The following is a 24,059-nucleotide window of genomic DNA, read 5'->3' as shown; positions in this document are numbered from 1 at the left end:
ATCTTTATTACAACGACAACATACATTAGAAAAGCATCCTCCTAAAATAACACCCACAAATTAATGACTTTCCATTAGTTTGAAAGTAAAAGCATGAAGTAAAATCACATCACTGTCAGAAATTGAAGATTTTTTAACTCTTCTAACATGATCAAATTTTGAAAGAGACTTTGTTTTTGGTCAGTTAATACCTGAGTTCCAGTGCTAGTCTAAATAGCTTACTATCTGAAATTACCCAAACTGTACATATGCATTCTGAACACCGACAGGAAGGAAGATCTCAACAGACATTCACTCAACAGGTTTCCAAGTCTTCACCCCAGAATTACCATTAATTAGCTCCTGAACTAATACTGAAGTATTATTATTTTCCTCATGATAGATAGAACCCAACTTTGCTGATTCTGATCTCTGTGTATTTTCCTCATGACACTGCTCAATAATAATTCTGCACTGCTCTTGCATATTTTCTCCACATGCCCCTTTTATATATGCTGCATACCATCTAAAGTTTAAAGTTTTGAAGTCCTATTTTAATGTGCTGGACATTTTCCAGTTCCCCTAAACTCAAAGGCAGAAACCAATCACAAAAGCCCTATCACTTCTGCACAGATAACAAAGGCCTGACCTCAAATTTCTAAGCATCTGTCATACCTAAAACCAAAACAAAGATGACCCTCTGATCTGATAGATACCCCCACATCCCATGTGGATGCCAAGAATAAGAAATTTTTCAATGACTTAACTGCATTCATGTTACACTTTCATCAACACACACTTTTTAAAGTACTTCTGTGTTATGGAAGGTTGTGGTTCCACAGATGTGAAGACTGGAGAGCGATCAGAAGAAAAGAATTAGAATATTCATTTTCCAATTCCATTGAAAACCACTTTCAAAGGATGAAAGGATGAAATCTTGGTTTTTTTGGTTTACAGAATAGAACAATTGAATCACATACTCACTTCTTCTGTGTGAGGTCCAGACCACTGTTGGCTATTCCCTCCACCTTGACATTTTTCTGTCCACAGATATTTCCATAACTGTCATATCCTGAAAGCAGTCTTGCAGCTGCTCCTGTAGCTATTGTAAAGCCACAGATAAAGCCCTGTGGGAAAAAAAAAAATAAAAAAATCCACAATGGAAATATTCTGTAGGACAGCTGGGAAAATTTAGTTTAATTCATTTGTTTCTAAGCAAAGTTTCTTTAAAAATTCTTTCAGGTCAAAGAAGGAAAGACAAGGACAATCCACAGTGAACTGCTGTGCAATTATAAAACAAAATGCAAGGCCAAAAGAGGGCTCATATCTAGCACTGCACATTAATCCAAGCAGAATTAAGAATCTCATAGGTGTTCCTTTTTGAGAGTCATAATATCCTCATCAAGTGGTGCATGAAGCAGAAGAGAGAACAAAGGCACACAGTGAAAGAGAGCTACAAAAGAGAGCTACCACTATTGAGAGTGCATTTTACAGGACTTCAGACAGTCTTGCTTTTCTTGCATTATGGTTTGTTCTTCCTTCAAATTAAGTGCTTTCAATGATAAGCTGAAGTGAAGAGGCCTATATGACATAAGTTCATTTTTAAGAAATATTTTTGCTCTAAAGCAAAAGAAGTGGCCAGGTGAAAGCCACAACTGCTCCACACATTAGGTGCAAATCTGGAAAAATAATAAAAAAAAAGAGATACAGTGCAAGAGAATGCAAAATGACTCACAGGGCAAAATGGCAAACAATGTCAGGCAGACCTTGCTGTGCATTTTCAGAGCTCTCACACTAGCAAAACTAGCATCAAGCCAGCAATGATGTGAACATGATACTGTTTTGAAAAACGTCACCAGCTTTCTAGCTATGCCTTTGGCAGGGAGAAGCAAACCACATGCTTGCCCCACTATCATTAATGATGAGGCAAACTATGACATGAGAAATCAGTTGACACAAACGCATGGAGCAGCAGGATCACATGAGATGACGATGACAGGTAACAAAGTTGGCTCTGAATACTTAAATGCGAGTGGGTTTAAAGGTCTGAAGATGCAAGACAGAGGTCCTCTATAATGGACAGGCTATCACTGTAGAGAAACTTCAGACAGCAAGCTGTTCATTGTCCTCCTCTTTCCAATGCACTAATGCACTTACAGATTTAATACTCAAAGTGAGAACAAGGTCAAAGTCGGGAAAGGGCTATTATCACAAGTAAAAATTAAAGCTGATTTCCAGCACTGACTCAGTTTACAGGATCTCTTTACATTACATGAAGGCCTTAAGATCATGCATCTTACATCCCACAGTACTCAGCTTCTTGGATGGTTCAAAAATTTTTCCCTAAACACAATTAAAAGAAATCATGTAATTCCTCCCCATTTGATCTAAATGAAGACAGTGCAAGGATGACATTTCAGCCCATCTTGGTACTTGACTGCTCAGTTGAACTCTCCCATAGAACACCAACTAAAAGGATATATGAACAACGGGGTAATTGCTCTGTGTATTGTATTCCTCAGACAAGACAATCTCGGACTCTAACCTATAGCAAATTAATTCATGATTGGTGGAGCAGGTGGGTACAGAATGAGTAACCACAGATCATCAACACCACAGGTAGGAGAAAAACAACCACAACTAAAGCTGTTTGTCTCATGAAATAGAATGCTTTCAAAGCTTTTAAGATATCCATATCTTAAGATATATGTATCTTATATTATTTAATGAAAATACTGTCATCTTTGCATTTCAAGTGCACTCAATGACTAACACTATGGGAAAACAAAAGGAATTATTTTGGTGGATTAAGAATTTCAAAGACTAGAGATTAAGGAACTGCAGAAAAGAAAGCTGATAGCTTTTAGAAAATCCATACTCCTCAGGGCTATGGCACACAGCACAGCTATACAGAATGTTGACAGATATTCTGTGTCTAGGAAAAGAAAAAAAAAAAAGAATACACAGGTTCATGAAACAACACAAGATACCAAGAAGTCACAGCAGTATAAGAACTGGAGTTTTAGGAAGTAAGCTGGAGCAGAAGCTGGCACAAAAAAAATTAATTCTGAATCCTATCAAAGGTCTTCAGACTGTGTATAGTACTCAACTCTGTTCTACAGCTGATAATTCAAATGTCAGTATATTCTGACCTTACTCATTAAGTCACTGAGTCTAGAACTTTCCTCAAATAATGCAAACTCTTCAACTGTGTAACAGTCGTAAAACCCATAAGTTTTACTCACCATCCCTACGCAGAAGAGGATGAACAAGAGCAGCCATGGTACATCTGTACAGCTGTGGTCCTCCAAAGGTTTCCATTCTCGTTTGGAGCTCTTATATGAGAAAAGAGAGATGGGGTTAACAACATTTGTTTAAGTTTTCTGCTCCTAATAGATAAAAAGGCAGAAAATGATACTATGGGACATTAACATACAGTAGGAGTTATCTATCAAATCTTAAATACCAATGGCCAAAAAACTGGAGAGTAAGATGTGAAAGGCACTTTAAAAAAAAAAAAATATCTCCATTGGCAACTAAGTCAACAAAGAATAATTTACCTAGAAAAAAACTGATTTATGCAGGAATTTACAGGTACTCATCCAATAAACAGGTCTCTTTTTTTCTATTTTTTTTAATTATCTAGAAAGAAGCTAACAGCATCGAATCAATGTCTTCTACTGTAGACTTCCACATCTGCTTTGCATTATTTGGCATTATACTTTTCAAAAACTCTTTAAAACACTACAGGCAGGTTTAACAAGTACAGTACATGTACAACAGATACAATAAACTGGTGTTAAAGAAACACTTGTCTACCTGCAAAGAAGCAGTTGAACACAACATTTCAGGAAAGAATTCTCTAGTCAGTATTGCCCAAGAGCCAGAAAGGAAAGTTGTGTACTACAGGGTCAAAACAATAAAGCTGAATGCTATTTACTATGCTTCAAATAATAAACAGGCAGTCTTAAGCAATTTGAATTGTTTGCTGCTCATGAGGTAAAATTTCTCAGGTGTGCATACACCACTAAAATACTTAGGCCTTTTGCTGTCCAGTCAAACAGTTCAAGAAAACGACAATTTTCATGTAAAGAATTAACAGTAGCTGTAGCAGAAAAAAATAAAATAAAATAAAATCACCATACTAGAATGTCATTATCATTATCATGACAATATTAATTATAGCTACTTTTGAAAACAGATAGTTTCAGGTAGTGTGCAATCTTTACAATTAATTCCAAAATAAGTACTGTTCATACATTTCTCTCAAGATCCAAGAGACCACTCACACCGACCTTATATTCGGAGAAGAAAGGGAGATTGAAATATGAGCATAAAGAACAGCTCTCTTCAGAAACAGAATCAAAGGGGATTGCCTACCCAAGTTTTAGATTTCTTTTTCCACTCACGACTCCAAAGCATCTTCAAGACTTAGTTGACAGGGTAGAAAATGTCAATATTGAATAAAAACAAACACTGTTGACATTTCAACCAACCATTCTATTCCCAGATTCTTATATTAAAAAAAAAAAAAAAAAAAGATAAAATAAAAGCATGTAGCCTTTGCGCTGTTAGCAAGCCATGCTTTGTTATTCACATATCTGGGTGGATATCCTACACAGATAATGCCATCTGAAAACAATAACGATACAAAGTAAAGTAAATCCCGCATGTGTGTATCAAAAAGGATCCTTATGAATAGCTCAGCTTTTCACTAGGAAATTCCACCCTATTTTTGCCACATATTAAAGAAACTGCAGTGGCAGATACACGTGTTTGTATTTTTCATCTGTGCCCTACACATTCACCATCAGTCAAAAATCTTGCTACTTTACTCAGCAATCACTTGTAAGAGGCACTAAAAGGTCACATCATTCATCCTACTACACTCATTCAACAAAACTGCCTTCTGATCCTGGCAAGCTCGTGCTTAGAACCAACACACTATTCAGACTTAACATTTGCAGTAAGATTGTGACATTTATATTGTTTTAATTAACATAAATGAATCGCACAAAATATGTAAAGCTTTGCGCTTCGTATTCCTAAATTCATTTCCAAGAACCCTTGATATTTGAGAGTCTTACTTTTATTTATAGACAACAGAGAAAAATTTCAGCCATAGCTGCACCTTAAGAGTAATCTGCCCTTGAGAAAAGAGGCAGCAGTTAGATGGATAGGGTGGTGTGGTTTTTTTGATTTTTTTTTTTTTTTTTATCCTCTGTACCATCTGCAAACAAAATCTTCTAATAGGATTTTTAAAAGCCTCTGGACGTCCCCTGAAGGACATTCAGCTTGCCTGACAAGTCACAGTTACAATAAGTAACCCATTTTACCTACAAAAGTGGACTGCAATTTGTGTTTCAAAAAGACAACTTGAAAAGCCATGGCATAACAGGTATGTAGAAAGTTACCAAGAAGAATTCAGTCTTCAGTAGTCTTAACTTGGCTCAAAAACACTAGCTTTTGTAGGGGAAAAACAGAAAAAGAAAAACAAAGAAAGCATTAGGGAAGTTATTTTAAATAAAAAGTGCCTCTGGAAGCAATTAAAAAGATACTACTTATCAACTGGCACTTTAACCACTCAGCAAACTAGTACAGTAAGAAATCACGCATCTTTAGGATAATGTCTCTGGTAGGCTCTCCCCACCTCTAATTCAGGGCTTGCTACAACCCAAGCCAATACCTGTTTGCTGTTTTCTTCTCATTTGCTTCCTCGTACTCCGGATTTCCACTTGAACTTCTTCCTTAGTTTCACAACCCTTAATCATCATCTTTGACCCTGGTGTGTCTACGGCTCTGTACTGGCTACTCCCTGTGCACACTACACACTTATACTTCTATTCAGATACCAGTTTCCATTCTTCAGCAACAGAAATTATGAGTCTGTGCTAAACATAAGCTTTAACAAGTGTTCATTGTCCTGCAGTCTAGAAACGATGCTTTGTTTCCATAAATCAGCAGTTCTAATAATTTGCAGCTTTCCTCAAGACAGATTAAAATCCTTCAACATTTGGCAAGGCAGGAAGTTTAACTAAAAGAGGGGAAACAATTTAAAAATACATACTTTCGCTCTTTAAATAAAGCTTTCATTATTTATGCTATGCTACCTGTGGATCCCCTATGGCTAAGAAAGCACAGGACTGCACACCACTGCAACAGTGCAGAGAACCAGAAATGCTGTCAGACAAAATGGACCACAGACAATAAAAAGCTTCACAAGTTAACTAGCAGGTTGGGAAAGCTTTCCTGCCCTCAACAGCTGATTTCACTCCCAATTTCAATGGTTTAAGAGTTATTTGCTTAAGAATCCAAATGAGCACTGAGAAGTCTGTGCAAGAACAATTTCAAGAATGGCTAGCAAACTCAATAGTTCCCAAAAACAAATGAGAATGTGAGAAACACAAGCCAATGACTTAGGCCCAGGCAAGGATTTCAGTGAACAGTATTATATTTCACTTTTGCAACAGCATGTGTTCTGCAAGCAGGAGTGCCTGCTGTAAGAAAAATGAGCTCTTGTACCTCCTAGTTCCCAATGCTGAGTCCCACGCCTGCTGCCAGGTTCACATTCTTCATATGCACATCCTCTAGGTAGTCCCCTGTTTCTCCAAGCAAACAGAATCCAAAAGATACCAAGCTAGTATCTCCCCTTCACATATCTGCCTAACAACTTTGTTTCCTCTTGTGCAGTTCTGGGTGCTGATGTAAGTCTCCCAGCCTTTAATTTGGTAGCCCACCCTCCGCCCAGCGACCTCCCCAAGGGAGGTGAGCACAAAAATTAACAGGCCAGCCAGACTCTCCATTTATCTCTCAAGAATGCACATGCTCCATTCTTTAACCACTGACAAAATCTTGTCTCAAAGGTTCCGAGGTATGTCCTTCTGGCATAACATCCTATTACTTACACTAAAACAATACGTTCCCTCCCACAAGAACTGCTGGGTTTAGCACAGTTTTACAACATCTTCATTCCAAACCTAGAAAGCTCGGTGTATAAAGGTGGGCTTACTTTCACTGGAGAGAAGTGAGAAGAATTTAAACTTCTTCAGTCAAATTCAGAGCTACACTGTTGCAAGTAAGCAAGTGCTCATATGCAAATGTAAAACAGAAAAGACCATTTTCTTGACATTCCTTCTATCCAACCACTTCAAAGCACATTCAGATGCCTCTCCCAGCTTCTTCTCTCCCTCGCATTTCCAAAGAACACCTTTGCAGGACTAAGCTGTGGGAGAAATCTGAATATAGATTTCTCCTGCATACGTTAATATAATTCCTTACAGTTACCAGAACAGCCCAAAAACAGTGGTTATACTTTCACTATGCTTTCACTGTAATTGATGTACTTACTGGAGGGCATCACTCCTGTTGGGCAGTTGAGTGCTTATGTGCATGTTTTTAAGTAAGTGCACAAAAGAAGTAAAATATGAGGCATGTCAGACCAATATTACAGACACAAGAAATTACAGAGAACGCACAGAATGGCGAAAACAACCTCATAACAGAAGCCACAGAACACTGATTACCCTGACACAGTCTGAAGCAAAAAAGACATTTAAAAAAAAGCACAAAAGATAATTGGATGTTGAAAATCAGGTATCAAAGAATTTCTTTAAAGACACAATGTCTCCTGCAATGTGAAATGTGGGGGGAATATGACTGAACTAAGACACCAAATAAGAATATGTGCAGTATTATGTGTATATAATACATATACATACGTACATATGCACGTATGCTTGTGTACATATATGCACACATAATCAAGCTGTGCTTAAGCAGCAAAGATGTGAATGAGATCAGGATAATCATAGAATTTGCCATCAAAGAGGATGTTGCAACCTGGGAGAAAGGCAGCAGAAAAATCCTACAATCTTGTGATCAGATCACGTTTCAGGAAGACAAAGATGAAGCTATCACTGAGGTAACCCAATGACTAACTGTTCTGAAAAACATCACTGTCTGAAAAGGTGAAGCAGGGAGACATTAGATTCTGTTATTTTAGCTAGTAGTTTAATGAACATACAGGTTAGAAAAACACTGATGTGGTTCAGTTCCGGTAGCTAAGGAGAAAAAAAGGAAAGAGGCCCCACATATCTCAGTCCAAAACAAAGCTTGAGAAGACACAGGACAGACCAAACGCTCCATCAAAATCTCTACATCAGTAGTCATGATGTAGGGTGATCTTTTCAAATTACTAGTCTAATTTCAGAATTCCAGGAATACACAAACAGTGATCAGAAAGCCATGCAAAGACAATATTTTAAAGCAATGCCCACAGTCAGAAAAGTAAGATCTGTGAACAAAGCCAGTCTGGCTCAAGAGAAGGCTTTCAAGATGAGGCTCCCAGAGCTCCTGGAAAGTTCAAAATCATGACAAACTGTTTGTTACCTGCATTTTCAAATAATGATAGATTCAACAGTGACTTAAAATTCTTGTGCTTTAGCATTTTGTTTTATTCTGTTCTACTTGCAGCCAAAATACCAGAAAATAAGACAAAAGAACTGAAATCATTTTTAAACAGAGATACACATAAAACATTTTGACATTCCTTCTTAGAAGACAATTATTTTCTTTTAGTTATTTCTTACCTTCAATCCAGTTCCAACAACACCTGGTTATCCATTTGCAGTCACTGAGAATAAGCTCTCACATTTCCTAGACTAGAAACTGACGCTTCTTTTTCTACCCCATAGAGAATATAAAACAATTTTGACTTTAGAGAGCTGTTTCTAAACAATCAGGTCTACATTTTAAAAGGATTTAAAAGTGCAGTCTCAGGCACTTGAGCAATTGGCCCAATCCCCTTTTAGCAGTTAATTCTATGCTTCAATGAGATGACTTTTCAGACCAACTGGTTTCACTACTCTGCTGAAAGTTTTGCTAGGCTACAGTACTGCCAGGCACACAGACACAAAACATGTACAAAGGCTTCACCACAGCTTTCACCATTAAATTCATTACATGACCTTACATGCTGTGTAAGTTCACAACCTAAATCTACCCCAGTACTTCCCCTTAACAAACACATCGCACTTGTTAGACTTCATCCTCTAATGCTTAGTCGCCCTTCTCTATCCAACCCACCTTCCAAATTTTGAGTAGTTACCACAGCAACTGCAACTCTTTAAAAAGATTTCTTTCCTAAGAGCATGTTGACATCAAATCAGAAAATTTAATAAAATTTAAGATTCAACTTCCACAGAACAGTTGTTAGGCTGATGAAACAAATGCTGGCATGCATGAATATCTGAATTAGAGTCTGTTGCTAGTTATTTCAGAAGCACAGATTTCTATTTGTTTTTGAGCACAGAATCTGGAAAAAAAAAAGAAAGTAATTAGCTCTGCAAGGCATGGAACTGGTTAACTTTTATTTCTCTTGGACTTTCCACATGATACATTCATATCTTCCTACTTCTGAAACAGCTACTGTGCTTCTTGCAGTATCAACATTCCCTTATTTTGCCCCCCACTTTTTCTTACCCTTTGTAAGATTTCTGGAATCTCAGAATAAATCAGCTCTTGCTACAGCCCTTTTTCTTGCAGTGACAGTTCGACCTCAGTCGTTCATTAACTCACAGGAATATAAAAGCTTTGAATTAACTGGCAATCCTGAATTAGCTACCAGTACCAACCTGGCTGAAATTGGGACAATGATTTTGAAAGTTATTTGGGGGAGAACAAGTATTGCTCTGAAGGAAATAAATGTAGGCAATTTGTGCCAAAGCTTTCTCTTTTGAAACATAAATAACCATCTGTTTAGATCATTGCAAAAGGATCATATAAATGAACTTCTCAAATATCTACAACTCATTTAATTTCTCTACTGCTCTGCAGAGTCTCTGTAGAAAGAAAAAAAAAAAAAAAAGGAATATTCACTGTTATCCTTTTCAGACTGTTTCAGTAATACTAAGAGGGTATTGAAATTTTGGACTGCAAGTATTTCAGGTTGTTTTTCTCTCTAAATGAAAGGATAGCTTTCATTGTACTTTAATAAATCCCCAGGGTCATTATTAGTGATGTGGCAGTCTAAGATCACTTGTTACAAAATCTAACCTAAGAGCGATATTGATCTAACCACAACCCCTTTGAATTCTCTGTTTTTTATCACTTTGCTTTAACATCTAGATTCAGAGTATGCGCAACTGCAGCTGACTGCAGGAGAGCAAGCAGAAGTAACAGCTGCTGGAAGCTGTATTTGTATTTGCAAATGAAGGAATTCAGAAATGGCTGTGTAGCTGAGCACCTATTTACACAGAATACAGTCACAGCACTCACAAAGCACTAATACACAGCACTTGAAGCAAAAAAGACATTCATCCTGACCAGGTCCTTTTGTGGGAAACAACTACTGTGTCCTGCAGAGCCAGCTCTCTCCTGAAAGAAGATCAACCGATTATCAGTTTATCTGAATTGCACAATGGGCATTTGTACAGTCACTCTACATCTACAGTAGAACTATAGTGCTCCAGAATATCTAAAGTCAGGTGCAATACCACACATAGCAAAAAATGGCACCCAAGGCATAGCCCACTCCTGAGTTCTCCTCCAGAGCACCAAGTCAAACAGCTTGCTACCAAAAACACATCCTGTCCAGGCGCTGTCCAACAAGCTATTTTTCAAATATGCTCACACTGCCAGAAAAAAAAAAAATCTTCAAACATTTGTCCGTTACAAATAGTGTTTCCTAACTAACTAATTACCAGGCAAGGCGCATTTCTTGGATCATTTTATGTATCATTTTATTTATGAGCTAAATAACAGGCCTATTCATATGCTGGCCTTTACCATGAAGCAAGCTTTGTGGAAAAATACAAATCACAGCCTGAACAGGCGACCAGTCCATGAGAAAGCGCAGTTGTCAGCTCAGAAACACAAGTGAACTGCTTCTAGCTTCATCACGCTGATAGAAGGAACTTGTTTGTGAGAAACTGCCCTATAGCTGTAAGTATCCTTGCTTTCTGTGAGCTACCTTGCTTACCCTGATACATCATGCTTTGCTGTCTCCTGCTGTTGTATACATCTGGCCACATTATCAAGGGAGTTGTGTGGACATCTTGCTGGCTGCCACTGGTATGTGCTGGAGGAAATCTGAGGGAAGACACTCCACTGGCCAGCCTCCCCCAGTAACATCATTACCTCTCTATTCAATTGATTAGTATTAACTTGCTTCTGTGTACTTTCTTTGTTATTGGTAAACGTTATGCAGAAGCACTGATGCTTCTGAATGCAAGCTATAAAAAAGTGAAACAAACAAAAAAAAGTTTTTTACTGCAAGAACATAAATCTGTGGTTTACCAGACAGCATGGCACTTTTGTGTCTGAGGTACAGCACACCTTTCTACACTGTTCAGCTGTTTACATTAACTAGCATTAACTGTTCGTTGTCCGAACAAAATTTCTTTCACTTCTCTGAACAGATCCTGATTCTTGAACTGAAATGGAGGAGATGAGTCTTGACCTCATTAATAGCTCAGTACATTTCTAGATCACTCTACTTTGGAAGCTAACACCAAGAAAGAAAGAATTTTCCCACTCTATAAACAGTTGCCTCATTTTGACATAATTAAATAAAGTATCCAGTCTTCCAGATAGTTCTCCCTCTTCACAATGAATCCAAACTGCAATGAATAAGTAGGCTATATCCAAAATTAATGCTACCAATAGAAGTGTTTTTTCCTTCCAAACTCTCTCAGGTGGGATTTGGGAAAAGCTCATATAGATTTCCTGCTCAGTAGTGAATGGGAAGCTTGCAGAGGTATTAAAAGTACCATATGGGTATATCACGGCCTTGTGCCAGTTTGTTAGCTTCCTGTTGATACTACATATCTCTCCTGGTTTATTTGCCTTCTCACTTGTTATTTCACTCCTCTGTTCCATGGGACTACCTGGGAGAAGGCTGTAGGGAACAGGACAGATGAGAGCTTTAGGAACAACATCATATCCTGAAGTATCAGTACCTTTTGTTGGTCTGTCTCAGTGTGGAGGGGACATTTGAACAGCTCAAAGGCTGTGGAAAACTATCTGTGAAATCAGTGAATCCCAGCAGAAGGGCCTGCTGCTGAAATGCAGGCACACGTGGCACACATGGCAGGTGCACTGCTGACCAGAGGCTGTGCACCGTGGAGCTGGAGCATCTGTCGCAACAAGAGCATCTGCCCTGTGCCACACTTCCCTGCTCCCAGGTCTTCATGGAGAGAGCAGTCACATCTGCAGTGGGCCATCTGTGATGATTTATGTTTACAAGGAATCCCCAATATTTATAAATACTTGGGATTTTTTTCTAGCTGTGACTGCTAGAGAAACTCAGAATTCATGAATTAGGCAGTTACACTTGTCTGTGTGTGAATTTACTCTGGTAAATAGAAGGTACACAAGGAGACAGTGAAGACGTCTCAGCCCCTTGCATCTTTGACTCCACAACTGTTGGCCTTCCCAGTGGCACCTACTTTGGCAAGGTGGGGGTTGTACTCTTCTCCTGGTAACTAGCAAAAGGATGAAAAAGAATGGTGCAAAGTTGCTCCCGGGGAAGTTCAGGTTGGATATGAGGAAAAGCTTCACTGAAGAGTGGTCAGGCATTGGAGTAGGCTGTCCAGTCATTGCCCCTGGAGGTATTCAAGAAACACAGGGATGCGGTACTAAGGAAGATGGTTCAGTGGGCAACATTGTTGGTAGGTGGATGGTTGGAATAGACCATCTAAAGGGTCTTTTTCAGCCTTAATGATTCTATGACTTTCATTTTGAAGTTAAAACACACATGATAACCATCACACAAGTAGACAAAGTGCATCCTTCTTGAGGATAAATGGAAACTCTAATGAGTCAGACATTACTTCATGAAAAGGAGAGGATTTGTCTGCATATACAGCCAATCTAATAGATAATAGATAACTGATCTGAGAAAATATGTAAAACATCTGAATATGAAATTATGATCTAGGGTATTGCTTCATATTTTCAAAGAAAAGCATTAGTAGCTCGTAACCTGTTAAAATAGTGCATAAAGGGACTCCTACTGAGAGGGAGTGAAAAGATATGCCCATTTTCTAAAGCCTTCACACATAACAAACAGAGCCTAAGCCTCCGACAATATGGAAGTTGATGCTAGCTATCTCTAGGAAGAATTAAGTCTGATTATTTTAGGCTCTTCTATTACTCGGAAGATTGGATGATTCTGTTCCTAAAAAATAAACACACTCAGTTCTTCGCACATAAAGCATCTGAGAGAAAGAACTATCTCAAGTGAACTAGCTCTCTACATAAAATTTTCATGTGATAAAAACGTGTTGCCAAAGTAAAGTCCTGAAGTGCTAAATTTGTCTGCAATGACTTCATGACTTCATCAACTACAGAAACACTAACACACTTAAAATGTTCAACATTACCTGCTGATTTCCTGAGCAGCACTTAAAATTGTTCAGATAAAATACCCAACAGTATAGAACTGCAGCCACACAACAGCCAAACACAGATTCTGACAATTCCCTCAGGTTCACGTTATAGCTGATTTATTATGCAGCAATATACTAGTACTCCTTCATTATTTGAGTAGGTACAGAAAACTCAGACTCTAGTAATCACTATGAGTTCACCTGAAAGGTGGAATCATAGAATCACAAAATCACCAGTGTAGGAAAAGGCCTTTAAGATCATCAGTTCAACTGCCCACCTGTCACCAAAATGTCCCACTAAACCATGTCCCTCAGTACAATATCTAAATGATGCTGCAGCAATAAAAACACCTCCATAATCACAAAGAAACTCTTAGTAGTGACCTTGATACAGTCCCACACCACATCCTCGTCTGCATATTGGAAAAGACTGGGATTTGACGATCTTACTATTCAGTGGATAAAGAATTGGTTGGATGGCTGCAGTGAGAGGGCTGTGGTCAGTGGCTCTACAACCAGTTGGAAGCCAGTGACATATCCCCCAGGGAGCAACACCTGGGGGTCCTGGCAGACAAAAAGCTGGACGTGAGCCAGCAGCGTGTTCCGTGGAAGCAGTGTGCAGTCTGGAAGGTCAACAGTATGGGCTCATCAACAGAGGTGTGGCAGCAGGGAGAGGGAGGAGATTGTCCCTCTCTGCTCTGCTCTTGTGAGGCCTCACCTGGAGTACTGCATCCAGGCCTGGGGCCTCCAGCACAAAGAAGATGCAAAGCTGCTGGAGTAGATCCAGAGGAGAGTCACAAATTGATGAGAGCTGGCGCACCCCTGGCCAGGGTTACCTATTAGGTTAGATATTAGGAGGACATACGTCACTTGAGTAGAGGCCCTGGCACAGCTGCCCAGCGAAGCTGCGGTGCCCCATCGCTGAAGGCTTTCAAGGCCCCATTGGATGTGGCCCTGGGCAGCCTTAGCTGTGGGAGTGGCAGCCCTGCCCATGGCACAGGGCTGGAACTGGGTGAGCCTCGTGCTGCCTTCCAGCCCAAACCTTTTTGTGACTCTAGACTTGGCCTGATCTGTCCTTGAGGGTTAGCAGTTGGACTCCTACTGCAAAAAGCCTGCCAATACAGCTTCTCCAGGCAGACAGAAACTTGGAAATGCCCATTATTTACACAACAGAAGGTAGGCCTCCCATTTCCAGGGGAAAGGGAGAATGGCACTGCAGTACTATTACAGAAGTCGCAAATGCTACCACAAGTGGCAGTCAGTCATCTCTAAAAAGAAATGAAAATAGTACGCGGTGTTCTTTGCAAGTGCCCTCCACAATGATACTATTCTCAGCATAATGTAAGCCAATCCAAACTCCTCTAGGCTACACCAAAAAGAACTGTGTTACAAACTATGCAAGTTACGGTGGTGGTTCATTTCATACATATTTCTGTGCTACTTCTACTACGATCTCACTTATTTTTCAAGACACTGTGAAGCAAATGCTAGCTGAACTTCTGGGACCTGCACCCAAATTTGCCTAATGGCTCCAGATCACCAACCATTTTCCAAGGCCTTGTTCCCAGAAAAGATGTTCAGAGATCCAACTACAAAAAGGAAGAGGTTCCTGATAGTTTAATATGGCTGTAATGTTATGCACTAAAAGGTAATGAAGTTACACTGTACTTCAGTACTTCCACACCTGCTGTTTCATTAATATTCTCATACACACCACACAGTATTTACAAGTTTTCAATATAATGTAAGTGAAAACAAAAGCACATAAGACAGTGCTTATATTATAGATGGCATAATATGCTTACACTGGAAATTCATACTTTGAGACTTCATTTATGAATCTGACACTCACTGTGCAGTATATCATATTACATTCGTTTTCAGTCGACTCGTATTTAACACTGCTTCTAAAACCCCCTTGGTGACATCGCTTCCATTATAGGCTACAACTTAAATATTTATCTTACAATGTAACACAGCTGTTTTAAGAAGAGCTGACACGATCAGCACACCTGCTGATATTTTAAATTTCAAAAATACAGACAAAACCTCAGTTTTTAACTCTCGAAATATTTTGTTCTTGTTTCTTCTCTCCAAGAAATTAGTGAAGTACTTATTTGAAAGCAGCAGTGAGTCTAGACATTTCAAAAATACCACAGTAATATTTTTCATGTAAGTAAAATACGCATTTCAGAGCATGCTTGGTATTTCCATGGGGCTTTATAATCAATAAAAAGTAATTATGCCATAAAAGAAAGCTCATTTTAAAGATAGTGTACACCAAGTTAGTTCTTCCACATGGATTTTGTTATTTGTCCATTAACCTATTGAACAGTTTCTCAGATTTTACTATTGAGATTGCAAGTCTCAAATTATCATTTATTTTTAAAACTTTGGAATAGTAAAACTCTGCACAGCTACAGCACACGCTTAGCTTCCAAAGAAGATAGCTTTGTCACAACATGACACCAGCAGTAGAACGTGGCACTCAGCAGAATCCCCAAATGCGTGGCTTCTACGGGAAAGTAAGGAAATGCTGCCCATTTCTGTGCACTCTGTTGTAAGCAATTTGATTTAAAAGAACTTCTCCTTTCTGAAGTATCTAAAGCTGAAATTCAAGACCAAACTCAACACACCTCTTTAAGAGCTCTAGACCTGGTTGTTTTTTTTTTGTTGTTGTTGTTGTTTTGTTTTAATTATTATTACTGCATTTACAATCCCTGCAGAAGAGCTTCCTATCTTTTGAATGCACAGACCCACTTAGTAAAGAGTTCTGCAAGCTGAGAGAGTCATACTGGCACGTGCCAACACAAACACAGTTCTGGAACAAAAAATTATGACTCTACACTAAACACTAGGAACTAACTCTTGCATATACACATTGGTCACCTACACTATTTCGTATCACTGCATATGGAAGCAGAAAGACAGAGCTATAGCAGAAATTGCTAAGCCTTTGGGAATATTCAACCATACTTCAAAGGTTATCATCAGCACTAGCTTCCCCTCACAGACAGCAGGAAAATGTTGAGCTTATATGGATTCTTCCGTAAAAAGTCCTGACTTACAGGTTCCAGAACAGGAATGAAAACCACTCAGGATTACAATAAGAGGGCAGTCTGAGGACTGCCCCAATGTCTGAGGACACTAAAGCGCATTAAACTAATAAGAACCAACATTAAGAAGGCTCTACTTCTTATATGGAAGAAAGAGTAGGAGAATAAAAAGGCAAATAATGCATCAGGTACTTACTTCATCACAAAAACACGTTTCCTTGTGTGTAAGCAATTATTTTGCAGTTCTTCATAGCAAACTAGGGGGAGCCTGTGATGGAATTCCCAAGTCCTAAGGATTATAGCCTTGTACAAAACACTTCAATGGGTTTCCTGTTTAGTTTCTACAGATACAAAAACAACATTCAGAGTTCCCTTTCTCAGTCAAACAAATCATCTGGAGAGCAGCAACAGTGGCTCCAATACAAAAAAAAAGTAAAAAAAATTCCAGGCCAGAGTTCATTTGTGCTGTAAACAGCTGCTTAATTACATCATATTTATTAAGAGAGGATGAGAGGATGTCAGGCATAAGTCACCACATTCCCTTTGTCATTACGCTCCACTTCACTCCAGTAGTATTACTGGCTCAAACAGCTACAGCTAGAAACTATTAAACATATGTTAGAACTTCAACTTTCTTATAGGGTGCAATCATCTCCTATTCTTGCAGTGCACTGCATGTTGGGTGTTAGTAAAGCAAAAGAAAAAAAATCATGAAATGGTGAAGACGGACTTGAAAGGGAAGATTCTGCATATGAATGCTTTTTTTCTTCTTAAAACACTCTTAAGGATGTTTTTAAACTGTACAGTTTTATTCCCCATTACAAATTTATTTATCTAAAATATTTTTTAAAAAGGGAGAGAGAAATGGCCCAGGGATAAGAGGCTATTAAATGCAATGAAATTCACTCACTTCCTAAGCCTGTTAAAGTGACTAGAAAGCCTATTCACCAACTCAAACTTGCTCCATGCAATTTATGCATAAACAAACTCTCTGAATAGTTTCATCAAATATAGGTACAAATTTGCAATCAGTTCAGCCAGTGGGTATAAGTAATCTGGCAACACCCTGCTTCATCACTGGCTTTCAGAAGCAAACTGCAGGATTTATACAACCGCCCCGATTCTTCAAGTGGGAAGGATTCAAATACAAAATAAAACACACAGTTTCAAGTTGGTTCACTAGTTCTGATTTTCACAGACAAAACAACTGATGTTCAAATGAACAAAAATTATAACTAGCCTAAAGGAAAAAAGCGCATGCAAAGTTAATGAAAAGCTCCCTTCAGAGATAAAAGCGTCAAGACGCCGGGAACTTCACCACATCACCACAAACACTGCCAATTCTGCATCAGGAAAAACAGAAGTAGTCAGTGGCATAATCCTGAATACACCCCTTATGATTATCAACCTGGAAGTTTGACAGCTGACAGCAATCCAGATGCCAGTTAGACTACCATAAGCTTTTAACTTAGCATTCACCATTAAGATAGCAATCTTTCCTGAAACCATTCTCTCTTTACAGAAAAATTATCTTCTAATGATGCAATACTCTATACTTGCTCTTAATCCAAGTGTTCAGCTTTTGAAGTGCTAAAAAAAAAAAAAAAAAAAGCCAGTCAAGAGTTATCAATCTCACAAACGAAATAATGTGTTACTTACACCTTTTAAGATCTGACATAACTTAAAAGACAGTCTACACTCCAGAAGGAGCTAGGCCTCTGCAAAAAAAACTCAATGGATTTGAAAAGGAGTATTTGCAAGTAGCTCTGTAGTTAAAGTATTTCCTTCTATGAAAAGATCAAAAGGAATCATATGCACAGGTTGTGTAGCTGCTTGTGACAGCATTTGTAAAATGTACACCTGATGCTTCACAGGGAGTAAATGGAGTTCACAGACCAGAAATACCAGAAAAAAAAAAAAGTAAAAAAAAAAGTAAACAGCTCCGTGAGTTGCCTGACTAAAAAGCACCATTTCTGAATCCTACTTGCATGCTTCATCCTTCATTCTGCATCTGCTTGCCAGAGACTTCATCTACAATCAAGGTGCTGAGAAGGAAAATAAATGCTGTAACTGCTGGAAGAATTCACATCTCATTCTACTTTTAACTATAAACACCGTTAACCAGTTCATCTTCTTCCACAATCATATTCATAGTAGCAGCGAAGCAGGCATGTCTTGATTCCCCTTGCATTTAGAAATTTGACTGCAAGATCTTCAAGCAATTGGAGCTAATGTGCAATGAATGATATATGTTGTCCATAAGAGCTCACAAGAGGCTTATGTTTCAACAGAACTATGAAAATATTATAAAAACTATGAATTCCAAATTTACTCTTTGATGCTTTGACATCAAGTGCCATAGGAAGGTTAATGGATGATCCGTCTTCTCCTTTTCTTACAGAATGTTTTTCTGGTCTTGTAAAAAAACAAGTCCACTACTAAAGCTCGTGCTATATTTAACCCACTCCTCCCTACAGCTTCCAGCAAGGTTTGAAGTCCTTTTCATATGCATTTTACATGAAGTTTACAGCAAAGAAAGATGTGAAGATTAATATATATGCATACATACACACACACACACAGAGCTACGAAGCACAAACACTGAGGCCACAGAGTTATTTCCCTGACCAAGCACAAACACTGATCCTACAACAGAATGCCAAAGCACATACCTAGTAACTACACTCAGCTTCTTCATTTTATCCACATAAGACCAGGAAAGGAGAAAGAATTCCATATTGGAGCTAACCCAAGAAAAAGCAGTTTAAGAAGATCCACTTTGTCTCACAGCTTGTCCCCTTCCACGAACTCCAGAACTCTGTATCCCTACAACAGAGATGCAAACCAGACCACTGGAGCAATCACAATTAAACCATCATGGAAGCTTTCTTGCAAAAGCAAACAAAATAAATAAAACAGAACCAACAACAAACAAAACAATCCACCACCAACTGTATGGATTACTTCAGTCAAACAGGTCTACAGCAGAGACTGACAGTTACGATGAGACAGAAGTGATGAACTCTTGTAGTACCTCCTGCAAATTCAATTTATCATGGACTAGTACAGTGAGACAGAAAACATCACTGAGAAGTAATGGAAAGAACTGAAAGAGCGCTGCCCCACAACTGCAAATTCATTTTTTCTAAATAGATAAAACCAAGTGTTTGATAAGGAATTTGACTATCTACTCAGAGCTTCAGCACTAAAACTCAGTGCACTTCCAAAGGATAACAACAACAAAGAGTAATGAGAAAACAAGAATTAAAATATTGTCAGAGTTTCTTCCACAGCAGATCTATGATGAAAGAGATGCACCCAGACAGAAGCACCTTGCAAAACTCATGATGAAAACACAGTGAGGGAGGACCTTGGGCTGCAACTGCATGAAGGTACTGACAATGCAGCAGCACTGCAAGGCAAGAGATGCATTAAAGGTGAGGCTTTTTTCCACCCTTTACAAGGTTTTCATCTCAAATAAGTCACTGCACCTCTGCCTTACAACCACACTTCAAAGAAACTGCAGCATGAAGAGGATCCTAATCAATTAATAGTACACAGTTGGAAAGTTAGCCAGCATTGCACAAGGTTTGGTCAAAAAGCTCACGGTTTAAAATGCAGAGAAACAAGTAAGCACAAAAACTTACAGCAAAGTCCACATAAATAAGTATAGAATAGCATGAGCACCTAAAGAACCATAGACCATGACAGCCATAACAGAGAGAAAGAACAAGAACTTGGGTTATGACAATAAAGAACAAATACCTATCAGAAAAGACAGTTTATCAGTAGTGAAAGAACTTTGTTGAAGCACGAAAATTGAAATAAATGGGGAAAAAAAAAGCCCTGGATATTCCAGATTAAAGCACCTCAACAGGTAAGATGGCAATGCACCAGCAGCAAACAATGGCTGAACAGGAAGAAAGCCTGGGATGGTCCTGCTGAGTTTAAGCTGACTTCACTTTTAACAGTTCAAATTTGAAAAATTAGTAAGATAGGAGAAAGATAATGAAAGGGGGGGGGAGAAACAACAAACAAATGGAAGTAAAAGTGCAGACAGTGGTGGGGAAAAGAAAGTAACAGCCAGAGAGTGGAGAGAAAAGAGTAAGAACAGGACAGTAGGAGCCCCGTGAGAATACAGCATCAATATGCAGATTACTGTCAATATCAAAAGCAAGAGAGGGCAAGGAGGGTAAGGAAGCAAGGGAAACCTTGCTGCCTGGCCAGGAGCATGCAGAGAGCTTAATGAGGCAAATTTCAGTCAAGTACATAAAAAGGACTGGAAGAAGTTGGTATGAAGGAAGAAGAGAGAATATCCAACAATTTAGATTGCTACTTCCTGTTCCAGGAGTTTGGAAAAGAAGGAATGCAGACTGAAGCTGACCATCAGTTCTACAAATGGAGGACAGTAACTCGATAAGATTTGGAAGGGAGTAAGATCCAGGAAAAGGTAAAACAAAAACCAAAAAACAAAAGCCCAGACGTTTGGAGATAAACAGAATGAATAGGAATTTAGGGTCAGGCTAAGCAATTAAAGGCAAAAGCAGCAGACAACAAACATGGGAATCCATCACTGAAAGTAGTAGGCTCAGTGCAGAGAAAAGGTAAACACGTCAGTTGGAATCAGGTCTGTTTTTTTGTTTGTTTGTTTTGTTTTTTGCAGCCTTTAGATTCTACAGGGAAAGAAAAACAGGAAAAAGCCTAAGGCAGAGCTCCTGACAGCCTACAAAGCAAAGGAACCAGGAAATGCACTGAAAGAAGAAAAAAAAAAAAAGGCAATTGAGCATGAAATAAGAGCTATGGAGAAGACACTAAAGAAATCTGCCTGGTTCAACAGCCAGTCACAGGTAGATGCAGTAACATCAATGAGATGAGGAGGTGGCAGTCGTGAGAAAGGACTTGGAGATGCAGAACTAGACAAGAAAATGGCTGGCAAAGCCAAAATACAAGTAATCGCCTCTCAGAAACAAGAATGAGGATTAGCAGATGAAGATCAAACAAGCTAGGGAGCTGGAGAATAAACTTAAGGAGAAATGAACTTGATAAGGTCATAAGGAATGAGGATAAGGAGTTATGATAAGGAAGACTTTGAAAGCCTAACATGAAGCTGAACAGGGAGAAACAAGATACGAGGCAACATGAAGGAACATGTGATGGATCTCAAGGAAAGCTTTGGAGGAAATAAGGGAGGGGAAGGCATAAAGGCAGGAGTAGAGGAAGCCAACATCTATTGTTAATGATAAAGGAAGGAGATGACAGACGATAGGCTGTAAAGCAGAGCTGCACTGTCGGCAGAAAGGTTTCTGCAAACAATATGCCAGAGAAAACTGTTGCTGATGAAATATTCAGCAACTAGCCTTTGATTCACATTTCCTGAGGAGATGCAGAATTGCTCTTGGTTAGGGAATTAAATAATCAACCATTCTATACAGCTCAGTTACGTAGACAGGATGCTAAGCTCAATTACTGTGCCACATCTTGCCACACACAAGGAAAGCAAATGAGAGTTCCAGCAGCATATCATCAGCATCATGAGATCTGGCGTGGAAAGGCAAATTTCACAAAAAAAAAAAAAAAAACCTTAAAATAAAGTGGGTTATTTGAAATCTGAGAACTTAAAACATCCAATCTTCTATTTCTCCCTGCTTTTGGTCTAACAAAAACCACAGACCTGCTTTTTCGTTTAAGAAAAGGACATAAACTGAACAAGCAATTCAAATTCATAAAAAACACCTTAAAGGGGGGTATGAAAAGCTTAAAAGAACGAATTTTGATACAGATCATAGAAAATGAGGTTGGAAGGGACTTCAAAACATCACTTCAAAACATCTGCCTCGCTCACATTGCTCAAAGTCCGTATCAGCCTCGCTTAAGCCACTCCTGGCAGATGTTTATCCAGCACAGTTTTAACAAACCTCAAACCACAGACTCCCTGGCAGCAGCCTGCTGCAGTGGCCTCATGATCTGAACATCTCCTCTAACATTCGTGGAAAACGACATCCTCTGTAACTCCAGACCATTTCCCCACATACCACACAAAGATCACTGCCTCTCTCTTTGCAGCAAAATTTGCCGTACAGAAAGGATGTTGCTTCCTACTGCAACTGGACAGCTTTGCAGCACTTTGCGTGGGAAGGACAGAATCCTTATTAAAAAAAAAAAAAAAAAAAAAAAAAAAAAGATTAAAAATACGGTAACAAAGAGGAATACTGACTGAACGGCTGACTTAAAAAACTCATCCCTGTGATGAGTCATCCGGGACGGCAGAGATGGACTTTCCAACAGAAGCAGCCCGCTGGAAGCTGGATCCAGCCACCGCAACCTGAGAGCCAACATTTACGGGCGGGCACCGTCGCGGCGTTAGTCACGATCACAACCTCAGGAAGGAGGCCGAGCAAACAGTGTGAAGTTCCGGGGGGAGCAGCGTTACACGACTGGAGGGACCCGGCGAGGGAAAGTGGCCGGGGGGTGGGGGGGACCGAGGACAGCCCCACACACCGGGAAGGGCGGCGGGAGCAGCCGGGCCCGGAGCGAGGCAGGGCCGGGGGCAAGGGCTGAGCCAGGACAGGAGGAGCCCCGGGGGAAAAAGACACAGCGCGGGCGGGGGCTGCGAGGCCGGGGGCGCGGGGGGCCCGGGCGGCGGCGGCGGAGGAGCAGAGCGGGGCGCGGGGCGCTCACCTGCGCGGCGGAGCTGCAGCAGCCCATGGCGTCCGTGCGTCCCCGCCCCGGCGGTGCCTGCTAGGCGCTGGACATCCACCCGCCGCGACGGCCCGCCCCGGGGCGGTGGTGGCAGCGGCGGCGACGGGCGAGGCGGCGCGGGGCAGTGCCGGGCCCTTTCAAGACAGCTTCGCTCCTTTAACGACTCCGCCGCGGCGCCCCCGCAGCCTCCCCGGCGGCGGCGGCCGCGGTCGAGGGGCGGAGCCTGAAGGCGGGGCGGGGCTTGAGGGCGGGGCGGGCCGCGAGGGCGGGGCCGGGGCACTGCAGCGCCGGGGGTACCTGCGCCACCGGCCGGCACCGCCTCCGCTTCCGCTCCGCCCCGCGCGGGGGGTCGCTTCCGCTGGCGCAATCTCTTTTGCCCGTTCGCCTTGTTGCCTAGGCGACAGCGGGGACGGAGGCAGGCTTGGCGCGGGGCCAGGCCGCCCTCCCTCTCTGAGTGGCTGCCGAGCGAAGTGGCGGCGCGGGATGCCCCGCCGGTGGTCTGGGAGCTGCAGATAAGGCTCTCGGAGCGCAGAGGGAGGTCCCTGCGCAGCTCTGCGGTGCTTTTCTGCTCCCCGTTGGGAGGCACTGTGAGAAGCCCGCGGGCCCGTGCCTTGAAATGCCTTGGGTGCGTTTTATCCCGTTCGGCAGCTCTTATTTTAGTCGCAGCTGTGGTCTCATGTGGCCAGGTGAAAGGGTGGCCTGGAGTGATTGCGGATGATGCTCCCGTATCCCTGCAGTAAGGGCGATTGCCATATGTTTCTTGGCTGGCTTGGGCAAGTTTTGCAGCCTTCCCAGAGACAAGCTCCAGGATTGCTATTTTGAGGTGTCTGCCTCCGTGGCTGCAGAAAAAGTGGTTTCATGTTGCTCATCAGCTACATCAAAGTTCAGGCTCCAAGTGTAGGCAGGACCACGTGTGTGAAGCCGTCCCCGGCAACAG

The 24,059-nt window shown here is 40.6% G+C and overlaps 1 protein-coding gene across 4 annotated transcripts in view; it reads right to left on the bottom strand.

Moving 5' to 3' along the window:
• SLC44A1 (solute carrier family 44 member 1) overlaps window positions 1-23,185 on the bottom strand; it is a 79,317-nt gene extending 56,132 nt beyond the window's left edge. For 3 of the 4 annotated variants that reach the window (XM_042866182.1, XM_042866184.1, XM_042866185.1), the window contains exons 1-3: window positions 23,102-23,185; window positions 3,225-3,314; window positions 964-1,106 (exon numbers count right to left, since the gene is read on the bottom strand). In XM_042866182.1, coding sequence (XP_042722116.1) covers window positions 964-1,106; window positions 3,225-3,314; window positions 23,102-23,128 — 260 coding nt within the window. In that variant the 5' untranslated portion in view covers window positions 23,129-23,185. Of the gene's footprint in view, window positions 1-963; window positions 1,107-3,224; window positions 3,315-22,637; window positions 22,804-23,101 lie in introns of those variants that run through there. The other variant, XM_042866186.1, reaches the window with a different exon arrangement.
• Between the last annotated feature and the right edge of the window lie 874 nt (window positions 23,186-24,059).

Source organism: Lagopus leucura, unplaced genomic scaffold (assembly GCF_019238085.1).
Source record: "Lagopus leucura isolate 7727_CA_CO unplaced genomic scaffold, USGS_WTPT01 Super-Scaffold_810, whole genome shotgun sequence".
Lineage (NCBI taxonomy): Eukaryota > Metazoa > Chordata > Aves > Galliformes > Phasianidae > Lagopus > Lagopus leucura.
Note: the sequence above shows the minus strand (reverse complement) of the source record. Positions and strands in the feature narration are given on the sequence as shown.